At 52.8% G+C, this 12208-nt stretch overlaps 1 protein-coding gene across 1 annotated transcript; it reads left to right on the top strand.

Moving 5' to 3' along the window:
- Positions 1-2057: 2057 nt before the first annotated feature.
- Positions 2058-11395, top strand: LOC144304465 (ral guanine nucleotide dissociation stimulator-like). Its single transcript, XM_077882997.1, has 12 exons — positions 2058-2245; positions 2737-2844; positions 4308-4492; positions 6045-6238; positions 6387-6676; positions 7470-7685; positions 8044-8147; positions 8649-9390; positions 9821-9895; positions 10475-10507; positions 10870-10991; positions 11187-11395. Exons 1-8 carry the CDS (start codon positions 2108-2110, stop codon positions 8740-8742), a joined length of 1329 nt encoding a protein of 442 aa, XP_077739123.1. The 5' UTR covers positions 2058-2107; the 3' UTR covers positions 8743-9390; positions 9821-9895; positions 10475-10507; positions 10870-10991; positions 11187-11395.
- The last annotated feature ends 813 nt before the right edge of the window (positions 11396-12208 follow it).

The following is a 12208-nucleotide window of genomic DNA, read 5'->3' on the forward strand; positions in this document are numbered from 1 at the left end:
TTAGATAGGCATGGATGGGTGCAGGGTCACTCTTCTGGCTGAGGCACAGTCCCATATTTGTAAAGATGATACTAATGGAGAGGACAGGAAAGGGATGAAAGGGAGGTTTCTGAGGTCCTTTATTCTGTCCTTGGAGCCCATAGGTCCTGCTCCTTTGCCCCTGTGATTCTGAAAAGACACTGCCTTGAGGACACCCAAATAAAACTGTTCTTTTCTTTGGTAGTGTACCTGCCTGGGTGTACACAATGCAGGAGGCCTCCTCTGCAATGGTACCTAGGGACTTCTGCTGGAGGAACTGCAGAGGAAAGACTCTTTGCAGAGGCCATTGTGGTCCTCCTCCTGCCCAGAGCCAACTTGAAACTCTTAGTGGCATTTCTCCCTGCAGTCGAGGTAGTTGAAAGGGGAGGTGGCTTCCAAGAACTTCTCATTGATTCATTCTGTAACTAGGCACTAAGCACTCAGGTACCTTGGTAGGCCCAGGGGTGGAGCTGAAAATTACCACGAGCTCCCTGCCTTTAGGAACTTACAGTCTGGAAATGGAAAAAAGCACAAAAACAAAAACACATGAAAGGAAAGAACAAGTGCTGTATGCTACACAAGACTGTATGCTGGGAAGCAAGGCTGGGGAGTCATGGGAGAGAAAGGTAAGAAAGGTCTCAGTGAGGGTGACATTGCTGAGAACAGAATAACAAAAGAGATTTAGATCTGCACATATCTGGGTGCAGCGTGTTAGGAAGAAAGGACCCCTGCTGAAGATACTAACAGAAGCTGGTTTGGCCAGAGGAGGTGAAAAAAGGCAGCCAGCATGGCTGAGGGGAAATGCAGAGAGATCTGAAGAAAGGGAAGAGGGCAGGGAGAGATGCTGAGGCCTGGTGGACTGTTAGTACTGTATTGTTCCTCTGCTACTCTATTGCCCCAGGACCTTGCATCTTACACATTGTATATTTAATTTCTCACCGGTTCTGTGGATGAGGAATCCAGGCACAAATTAGCTTGGTTCCTCCACCTCAAGGTACATCAAAGGCTGTGGCTGTGGCCTCATGGGAGGCTAGCCTGGCAGAGGATTTTCTGCCAAGTGGATTCAGTTCTCTGCCACGTGAGCCTACGTACATGGCAGCTCAAAACATCTCTGGTTGATTTTTGATTCAGGGATAGAGAATAAAATGGGAAAGGGAAAGGGTAAGAAGTGGAACATGAGTTAGTGGGCTAGGAGAGGAAACAAATAGGAAGTGAGAGGCTATTTCCAATTGGAACTTAGATGTGACATGCCATCTTGTTGGCTGTACCGTATTGGTCAGAAGCCAGTCACTAAGCACCTTGGGGATACACAGAGATACTTATGCCACAGGACAGGATCCTGGGAGCCATTGTAAAGGCTGCAGCCCTGAGGCCAAAACGAGGCAACCAGGTCTCATTCTAAATATATCAGAAAATAATTGGACAGTTTGACTACAGAAGATGACCATGTCTGCCTCTTGGAGCATTTCCACCCCATCGTGGTGTCCCCATTGAAATGAGGCCAGAGGGAACGTGCTATTGTGGTATTACATCTCTGGAACCCAGGCCACTTTCAAGTGGTACTCCATTGGTTCATCCCACCCCTTCTGGTCAATCTTCCATCCATATATTTGTGCCTCAGATACACAGGATACCAGCCCACACGCATTATAAATATCATCCATAGACCCCTGGTGATGTGCCTAGGAAGTAGATTCTAGGCTGACCCCACAGTGCAGGTTGGGAAACTGTGGACTATTTGAGAGACCCAGTGGGTTAGGTAAGACACAGCACTGGGAAAACACAGAAATAAAGGTCTGAATTCAGCTCCATGTTCTCAAAGGTAGGCCCACTTGCATGTTCAGAGAGTTGTGTCTATGGCATCTTTTGGCTCATGATGTACAGTTAAGGGGATGGCATGGGGTAAGCAGTCATCTGCCAAGAAGGGGCTCTGGATAGGGCTACCTGAAGGAAGGGGCCCAGGTCCCAGTAGCTTGAAAAAGTGATGTCACTTCCTTGGTGACAGGCCCACAACTGATTTAGAACTCTGGTAACCAGGCACCTGCATTCTACAACTGCTCACTTTACTGGAGATGGTCAAGAGAACAAGATGTCCTCTTGCTGTTGTCCTACTTTGAGGTGCTCTGGGCTCAGGAGAGTCCAGAGCAAGAGATGTTCATGTAGCTGTCGATGTCAGCTCGGCCCTCTTCTCCGAAGCTTCTGGTTATGTGGCGGGAGACCTCAACAGGTACCACAAGGCAACTTGGGGAGGCCACTGGATAGCAGGCACACTGTGATTTCAGCTGAGCGGGCTCACACCTCTTACACCTCATTGTGTGTGTGTGTCTGTGTGTTTATGAGTGTGTGAGTGTGTCTGGGTCTGTGTGTGTATGTGTGTGTGCATGTATAGAGGGGACAGAGGAGAGGAGCATGCCCTTCCTGGGCACAGACCAGCTGCCAGGTGTTGGAAGCCTGACACATATTTAGTGTTCAGACCCCAGGTCATAGCAGGCAAGATGAGAAGGGGAGTGCTGAGGACCAAGCTCAACTTCCAATATGTTAGTCATGAGCCCAAGAGCCTCTTTCATCTGGCTTCCTCCTTGCCAGATGTCTCCACAGCTGCCCCTCTGGCCTGAACAGGAGAACACGATTTCTAATGGGGGTGTCCCCTTGGGGGTGATGTTGAGGGAGGACCCTAATGTCTCTTGGCCCTGTATATACGGGGCACTGTATTTGCAGAGCTGCACCCAGGAGATCTTGGAGGAGATGGTCTGTGGCTTCAACTACTCCAACTCCCTAGACAATGATCGGGTGCACCCGACAAACAGGGATCGGTGCTGTTCTGAGGTGAGAAAGGGAAGAGGGCTCACCACAGAAATATGGCCCCCACACAAACATGGAGAGAAACCTGGGGCCCTCCCACAGTGTTTCCACATGAGTGTCCCACAGACCCCACCGCAAAGAGATCTGAACCTCAATGCCTAGCCTCCAGCTACGTATGAAGATGCTCTTCACCTATGTTAGAATGGTGCAGAATATAGTTCATGTTTTTGAGGAGTTGGTGGGGGGTTGTTTTGTTTTGTTTTTCACAAAGCCATGAGTATCTTTGCGTTTTACTTCTGTTTTTATTATTTCAACTACTCGTCCCAGATATACTGTGTAGAAGCCAGTTCCACTGTCCCTGCAGACCTTCTCCGAGCCCTTCCAAATCATCACACTAAAGAGGGTGATTTAACACAAAAGGAAACGTGGGATGAAGCCATCCTATATGTTTTCATACAGAATGTTTATACAGTTTCTCTCTGTAGATTCTCTCTATATGTTTCTCTATAACATGTCGTCTCTCAGAACACATCAGATCATTGTAGGCCCAAAAGCTATGTGCTGTATCCCTATAGGTCTTCGTAGTCCTCCATCAATGAGGCCGTCTGCCACAGGGATTCAGACTTTCAAGGCCCTTGGCACTTGACCTGATGCCATTCTCTTGCCATCTCTGCAGTGCTGCAAGGAGCACCTTATGTGTCCCCACAGACTGTTTTGGTTGCTAGATCTGCCATAACCTGGAACCCCAGATTAGAAGGAAGGCCTCTGATGCTTCTTGGCACCAGTAGCTGGCTCTTTTTGTAATGATCCACCCAGGAAATCTGGGATGAGTTGCTCCAAGAGTTCAACTCCTCCATTTCCCCTAACAAGCACAGGGCCATCAGGCCACCAACTATATCCATTGAAGGCCTGCGGTGAGAACAGGTCCACATTCATGGTCAAACTCAAGACCCAGAGATGATCAGGGCAAGCCCAGAACCCAGACTAGAAACAACTGACGCCCTTGGGTCCTGCAGGAGAAGGGAGTTTTCCCCTGACCCTTCCTCCCTAGGTCAGGAACAGCCCAAGCCACATCAGCTTAAGGGAAACCCCATGTAGCCCATGCTCTGGTCTCTTCTCAGCCCCAGTGTATGTGATCTTGAGCAGCATTTTAGGGTCTAGGCCTCTGTGTTCTAGTGGTAGTGGGGATGTAACTGAAGACTCCGTGGCATCCTGGTCTTCATAAAAGCTATTAGTTGAGAGGAATGCTGTTGTTGCTCAGCTAACAGAATGTGTTGAAGTTACCAATGGTTTACCATGTCTTCCCTAAAGCCAATGCCACTTTGAAGCCTCAAACCTTTTCTGTGTGGGCACTCAAGGCCCTTGTTCTGTACAACTTCCCGAGGGGATGGGAGTCTCTGGTCTGAGCACCAGACCCTGATCTTCCCAGTGGTTCATGGTTTGGAAGCTGACTACTATGCCCCTCCTTGTGTCTCTGGTGTGAAAAGGAATCAACCGTATCCCTGGGTGAGGCCAGGACCATGCTGACGCTCAGAGAAGGGAGAGTGGATGGTTTTCTACAGTCCTTCGTACCATCCTCCCAGAACAGAAGCCTCGCCAACAACCCAGTCATTTCTTGTCTCTACCAATTGTTCACCACAGCCCAACAGGTCCTGGGCCAGCAAATCTCCAGGTGAGTGGAGCTATACACTCCATACACAGCTAGGGGGCGGGGGGCTCGCCTCTACTACCAGTATGTTTTGGGAATGTCACTGCACCTCTCTGAGCTTCCTTTTGCTCCTCTGGAAAAGTGCTGGGGTAAGAGGATGAACCTCATGGGGCTACTGTGGGCAATTCTGGCAGAAAACATGGAACAGACTTCTCTGGTGCCTGGCTCTGTAGAAAGGGCTACTGGGCATCTTCCTGTATAGCAGTTGTCTCTCCCCAGTGGAGAAGCTCTCCTCATCAACCCTCATGGGCCTGTTGCACTTCTGGGTTTACAGAAGCACGTGCAAAGCAAGCAGTTTTCCTGTTTACAAAGGACTTCTGGGATTCCATCTAACTGGTCCTGATACTTGTCCTTTATGTGGCCAGAGTAGAGGTCACTGGGGGAAGGCCGAGCAGCTCAAGGTCCACTCAGTATATGGAAAGTGCTGGTTGGGATTCCTTCATCCCATAATACGTATTAAGCACCGAGTATTGCAGACACATTTCTAGTCACTGAGATAATTGAAGGAATAAAGAAGATATAGTGTCTGGGTCCCAAGACTAATCAGAGTGTCAGACAGTCAATCACTCTGCATGTCGTAGGCACACATGTCCATAGTTTGTTATATGTGACATCTTCATGGCTGCCTCAAGGGATGAATGGATCCACCCATATCTGGACCATTATCATGGACAATAAGATCAAGTAAGGGCACTGGGTGGCTCGGTCAGGTAGGCCTCTGCCATCAGGTCAAGTCGTTATCCCAGGGTCCTGTGTTTGAGCCCTACATTGGACTCCCGGCTCAGTGGGGAGCCTGCTCACCATGCTTATTCTCTCTCTCTCTCTCTCTCTAATTAAAAAATATCTTTAAAAAATTTTTGGGAAAGATCAAGTAAAACTTTGATTGATCTCTGGATCCAGAAGGAGAACCTTAATTCCTCCACAGAGCACATTGGGAGACTAAGGGTTTTTGGCTGGGGAGTGACTCTCAGAGCCATGGATCCCATAGATCTCTTGATTTCCATTGGGAGGCCTTCATTTGGGGGCTTCCTGTGAAGAGGCAAATGAGTCAAAGAGAGCTGTAGATGGGGTTCCAAGCCCTCTGGGGAGCGGAGCACAGTCTGGGCCAATTCGGTGCCTCAAACATCCATCCCTATAACTGTCCCATCTTGCTCCTCCTGCACCGCTCTCCTACCACCTCTTATGACCTCCACCACTGGGGCCAAGAACAGAAGCTTTGGTGAACAGACCACTCACCAATCTGCCAAACCTAAGCCCCGATACCAGTGTGCATGGAGGATGGAGTAGACGAGGCCCTGGGCCTTTGAGACAAGAGGATAAGTAGAAAAACCAGACTCATACACGTTTTCTGGATGACCAGGTTGTCCGCTGCAAGGACAGCGCCCGGGGGGGTGGGGGGTTGGAAGTTATGCTGGGGACATTCTCGGGGACCCACACAGAAAGAATGGTGCTATGGGAGTACCATGTGGCATGAAAGGCCATGCTCTGATGCTGCTCCGCATATGACTCTCCCCAGCACCCTCTCTCCCATCTTGGGGACCTGGCCTGACCAGAACCTGCAGGACACCTGGCCGTCCCTGCACTGTGCCTGCTTTGAAGTACAGGAGTCCTGGGTGCAGGCAAATCTGTATGACCTGTATTGCCATGCCCCCATTATCGTGATGCCACGGGAACTTCTGCAGCTCACTGAGGCAGATGCAGAGTCAGAGGGTAAGGTGGATTGCAAGCTGGGCAGACTATCCAGGATGGGGTTCAGGGGCTGGGTGTTTCTCTATCGGCCATGGACTCTGCCCTGTTTTTGGAAGGACATGGGGCAAGTCAGTCCCATGGACAAACCTTTCTCTTTATCCTATCCCAGTTCCAGCTCCACGGCTCCTTCCAGCATCTCCTCCGTCAGCTGTTCCAGACCTGGGACAAGAGCTCGTGCCTTCTTCATGTGTGCCAGGTCATGAGCTGCAGTCAGTTCCACCACCAGCCTTCCTGGGGATTGTCGCTCCTTCCCTAAGCACAAAGACAGAGCCACCTCTAGCCCCAGAGGAGACTTGCCCCTGGTGCGGAACCCCCGAGCACCAACAGCATGAGGAGCAGCCCGGGCTCATGGCCTTCCCTCCCAAGCTGGTGGCAGAGCAGTTGACCTCCATAGACGCGGTGAGCGCTGGGCGCCCAGGCTGGGGTCGGGGCTGGGGCAGGCTTGCTTTCTGCCATCATCTGCCCCAGACCTACCCTTCCCTGAGGTGGGCTTGTATAGTCAGGGTCCAGATCTCAGCTCCATCCTTTACCAACCACATCAACCTGTCCAGTTCCTCAAACCCTTGCTCTCACGGTCCAGCTGCAGACTGTGGAGCTAGACCCTGGGAAGGACTGACGCAGAGCTCCTGTGTCCATTAAATGAGCCAGAACCAATGGGCGAAGGGGCAGGCCCTGGTCCTTGGGTGGGGGGGGCAACTCACCGTGTGCGGCCGCACCCACGGCTCACCCACGCACCTGCCTTGGAGGCTGAGCACCCCACACATTTTAGGCATCTAATGTGTGCTGAAGTACAGTGAGGCAGACAAATCTGTGGCTGTCCCTCCCTCTGTGATAATGTGCTGCTGAGAGGGGAGGAAGACCAGAGGTGTGAACAGTGGGAAGGGAACAGTGGGAGGGCTCCTCCTCCCCCCCGAGGAGCCCCCTTGAACTGCTACCTGTAACTTGAAGTTACTGGGGATGATCAGGGTACAAATGCCCTCCTCCCACCCTACGGGCAGTATCTGCACCTCGTTCATCCTGTACTGGGCTCCCTCAGGGAAAAGGAATGGAGTGCAGTCAGTCCAGGAACTCTAACTGGGTTCAGGTCACTTTCTGCACTTGCTGGGCCCCAGCTCTGACAGGGGACCCCTATGTAGGACATGAATCTTGCATGTGCAATGGCTGTGTGAGCGAGCGTCCCCCTATTCTCTAGGATCTGTTCAAGAAGGTGCAGCCTCAACAGTGCCTGGGCTCCATCTGGTCCAAGAGAAATGAGCCTGGATATGAGCACCTGACATGCACAGTCAGTGCCACCATCAGCCAGTTCAACAACGTGGCCAACTGTGTCATCACCACCTGCCTCGGCAATGCACACATGACAGCCCGGGACAGGGCCGTGGTGGTGGAGCACTGGATCAAGGTGGCCAAGGTAAGCCTATGGGAGGCCCAGCTGACCTGCTCTCCTGAGCCTTGGGAACTGCTCTTCCCTTGATCAGTTCTCAAGCTTGAAGTCTCTGGTCTGAGTTCTTCTTTCTGGGGGCATGCTGACCTTTCCTTGCATGGCCCAATGTTGGGATGCTCAGTTCCCACATGACTCTTTCCTTGGAGGGAAGGAAAATGCCCCCTCTCCCCAGCAGGGCTCCTCGCAGGGTCTTCCACGTGCCCTTCTGTAGGTCCCTGGACATCTGTCTCATCCAGGAGAGGAGACTAACACTGAAGCAGAGTGCAGCTCTCCAGCAAATAGGGCTCCTGCTGTCCACCTGACAGCTCATGCTCTTCCTCCCCAGGCCTGCCAAGCCTTACGGAACTACTCCTCCATGCACGCCATCCTCTCTGCTCTGCAGAGTGTCTCAATTCACCGCCTGAAGAACACATGGGCCAAAGTTTCCAGGTGAGGGGTCCTCTCTCCAGAAGGACCATGAAGCATGAGGGATGTCCCATATGCCTATTCTATCTGCCCCCCTCAGTCACCCTGGACTTCCTAGGAGGCAGCAAACCGTGACAACAGGATGTGGGCAGGCAGGCGGGCAGGTTATTTTCTCAGCCTGCCTGGGGAATAGGCCACCATGCCTCCAAATGTCCCTATTTGGGGAGACTGGGCTGAGCTGAATTAAAAGTTTTTGGATGTGAAATTACAGCACCTAGAGTCTCTTCCCAATTGAAACCAAAACTGACCAATGCAGAGCTGTTCAATTAATAGGTGATTGGATGCACCGGATGACCCACAAGAGAGCTCCCTCCCATGTCCTTCAATGACCTGAGTGCTCAGAGGAACCCAAAGAAAACCCTGATCCAGCAGTTGGACTCCTTTGAGGTCTCAGATCAAAGGGACTTGCACTCAACCCTACCATAGTGTTCCAACACCCGTCCTGCCTTCTTTCTCTCTACTCAGGAAGAAGATTCGAACATTTAAAAAACTGTGCAGCAAAGACAATCCCCAGAGCAGGAACCTGCTTCTCAAGGTAGTATGGAAGGTGTTGGGATAGAAAGAGAGGAGGCGTGGGAGCAACGGTGTCCTTCGTGAGTGAATTAGGGACTGGCCCGGAGCATTCCTTCAGCGAGTGAAGCCTTCGGCATGAACACGGATGCAGCCTGGGGTGAAAATCCACAAGGGGTGGAAAAGCAGTTGCTGCTCGACCAGAATCCCTAGGCTGGACACACGCGCTCCCTGTCACCAGCTGGTCCAGATGGGGGCCTCTCCCAAACTTGAACGCCCAGAGGACAGGCCTCTGCTCAGTGAGGGGTTTGCATGGGATGAGGGCCACAACAATGATGGTAGGAATAGGACCCTGGGTCCTCGGGAGACCAAGGGAGGGAGGTGGAATTCTCACCTTTCCCAGTGAGGAACCAGGCTCAGGGAGGCCAGGCTGCAAGCTCAAGGTCACACAGGGAGTGAATGTTGGAGCTGAGGTTGTTCTAGAATCACTCATGGCAGGCTTAAGGATAACGTAGCATTCAACCCTCTGCCTTGGATCGGATGTCCAGGGTCTGAAGTCAAAGATGGTGGGGAGAAGCGGTCGGAGGTGATCATGGTCTTGAGGAACTTGTCCTTGGCCCTGCAGGAATGGCCATCTAAACTTGGAGCCCTGGGGATAAATGTGCAGAGAGCATGGAAGAGGCGGCAGCAGCAGAAGGTGAGCGTGCCCCAGATACGTGGCCTCAAGCCCAGAGGATAGGGGGTCTTCCCTGAAAGCTGGAAGCCCCCAAATCAAGACAGATGGGGCCTTCCAACTCCAGTTCTGCCTCCTGTTGCCACAGCTTCTACAACCCTTCTTTCGAAGTGGCCCAGAGGAGGGTCTGTAAAGCTGGAAACAAATGTGTTTGTAGGGGGGCAGGGGCCCAGGGCCACCTACACACCAATGTTCTACAGCACGCCCTTGACATGCTTAGGACTCTGGTGTTCTCGGAGGGTGAGGGAGGGGAACCCAGGGGAGGCCCCCAAGGGTCCTGGTTGGCACCAGGTGGGGAGCTGGGGTGGGTGGGCTGGGGGGCTGACCTGTCCCAGGGAGGTTCCCTATGGACATGAGAGCAGGGCCTCATTCCACCCCCCACTCCCCGACACAGGGTGTCGTCCCCTTCCTGGGCACCTTCCTCACTGACCTGTTCATGCTGGATACTGCCATGGAGGAGTACCTGGAGGTGCGTGAGCCCAGGGCTGGGACGGAGGTGCCGGAGTCCTGATGTGGGGGAGCACAGGGCCCCTGAACCGAGCCGCGAGCTCTCAGTCCTTGGCAAATCTTCCCCTCATGACAGCCTCCCTGCTGCCCTGGGAGCCAAGGTTCCGGGCCCATGTCTGGGAGGAGTGAAGGGAGGCTGCACCTAGTTCACTGGTCCCGAGATCAAGTCTGTGGCCTGAATGCCAAGCAGCACGAGGTCAGGCTGGGTTGGCCTCAGCCTGTCCCTTGAAGTTGCCTGTGGGGGCAGTGTGATGTCAGGATCCCCAGCCTGAGCGGGCACTTAACGAGCCTTGCATCTCCTGCCCACCTGAGGCTTTGGCCTCCCCATCCTGTGCTCCAGGATGCCAGGACCCCCCCCCCCCCCCCCCGCCCAGGTCTTCCTTTCCCTGGCTCCCAGCGCCTGGCCTGGATCGCAGTCCTGTCATCCAGGGAGTCTTGGCCCCTGTGTGCCTGGCCCTAGGGCGGCGTAAGAGGGGTGGGTAGCAGCAGCCAGTAGCACCGGAGGCCTCTCGCTGATGGACTGTGCTTGTCTGCTTTCCAGGGCAATGAGGTCAACCACCGGAAGAAGAATAAGGTGAGGCTCTCTATGACCTGCAGGGAAGGGTAGGGCCGTGGCTGTCAGAGGTGTCCCTGGGAGGACCATTCCTGGCCTCCATCCCCTCATTGTCACATTTTTGGGAATAGTTCTCTAATAAAGGAAAAGTCCCATGCAGTTGGTGAGGACAGAGGCATGGCCATCAAGGACACCTGGCCAGAGCAGGGGTGGTGTATACTCACCTCTGAGAACAAATTGGGACTGGATGAGTTTGCAGGATGGGGGGTCGCCACGTGTCAGAGACCCAGCACCAGTTCCCTGTCCCCGTGCGCAGCCCCCGAAGACCTTGCTGCTTCCCCACCCAGGCTCCTCATGCATCCTGTCCTTCTCTCTCGGCCCAGGAGTACAGAGTCATGACCGAGATCCTGCTGCTCCAGGTGGCTGCAGATCGGTACCACATAGAGCCCGAGTATCCATTTAGGGCCTGGTTCCAGTCTGGGAAGTGGCTCAGTGAAGAGGAGAGGTGAGGCTCATCAGGGCTGAGTGAGGGCAGGGGGAGCCTCCTCAGGTGGCCACTCCAGGGATTCTTCTTCTTTGGCTCCTGGGGCAGCCTGCAGCCCTGCTGCTGGGGCACCAGGCTCCAGCTCCTTGGAAAATACCAGGAAAGACTCCTGAACTGAAGCTCCTGCTCAACTCACACATGTCACTCTGTCCTTAGCTACATCCTGTCCTGCCAGCTGGAGCCCCGAACCTCCTCACAGACAGGAAGAACTGGCCGCAGTCACCCTCAGGCCTGAGCATGGGGCCTGTCTGCTCGACACCACTTCCTCCCGCCTCTTCACTTATTGGGAGGACCAATATTTCATTGTCTTAACTAGTAAATGGTAGATTTCAATGTTATAATATTAAAGCCTCTTTACAGTCCAAGAGTAGTTTGGGTCTTTTACTTCCTATAGTAATTTATAAGAATTAAAGAGTCTCATATTCATTTTCTATCTTTTTCCCCTAGATATTCTTTCTTTATTCATGACAGACACAGAGAGAGAGGCAGGCTCTCTGGGGGGGGGGCGGGGGGGGGCTGTCATGGGCCTCAAACACAGGGCTCCAGGGTCAGGATCTGAGACAAAGGCAGACGCCCAAACACTGAGCCACCCAGGCGACCCTCTTATGCTCATTTTAAATGAGAAATCTTACAGAGTCACCAGCTCCTGTATGTGGGAAAAAGTCGAAGATCCAGCCCTCCTCCCCAGCTACTGAAGGGCATCCCCAAGCCCCCCTTCCTCAGAGGACAGTATCAGGAACTTGGGCAGACAGCAGAGACACCCCTTCAGAGCTGCTGAGATTTAGAGGTTGCAGGGACTTCCACAGGAACAGCAACCACCACTGACCTGGGGGTCTTGAAGGGGACCACCCACCAGAACCAGCTCCTGCCCCAGGACAGGGGCTCCCTTTGTACACTTTAAAGGAAGGAGGACTTTTTCTTGCCACTTTTTCTGATGTGGATTATTTTGGCTTGGGTTTGGGGTTTGACATTCCCATTATTCGGAGTGTGTAGTTATCTAGTTCAACCTCTGCAATTGCATCAACACTAAAGTGGGGACACATATGCAAAGAGACCCTATGCTGCACATGGAAGGCATGAGGCCAGGGGAAGATAATTAGTGGTTGAAATAAGGGCAGGCAGGGCTTTCCATCCTCAGTCTTGCTCTCAGGTTCCCAAGTTCAGCCCTGACCAAGACT

This window comes from Canis aureus, chromosome 34, assembly GCF_053574225.1.
Source record: "Canis aureus isolate CA01 chromosome 34, VMU_Caureus_v.1.0, whole genome shotgun sequence".
Classification (NCBI taxonomy): domain Eukaryota; kingdom Metazoa; phylum Chordata; class Mammalia; order Carnivora; family Canidae; genus Canis; species Canis aureus.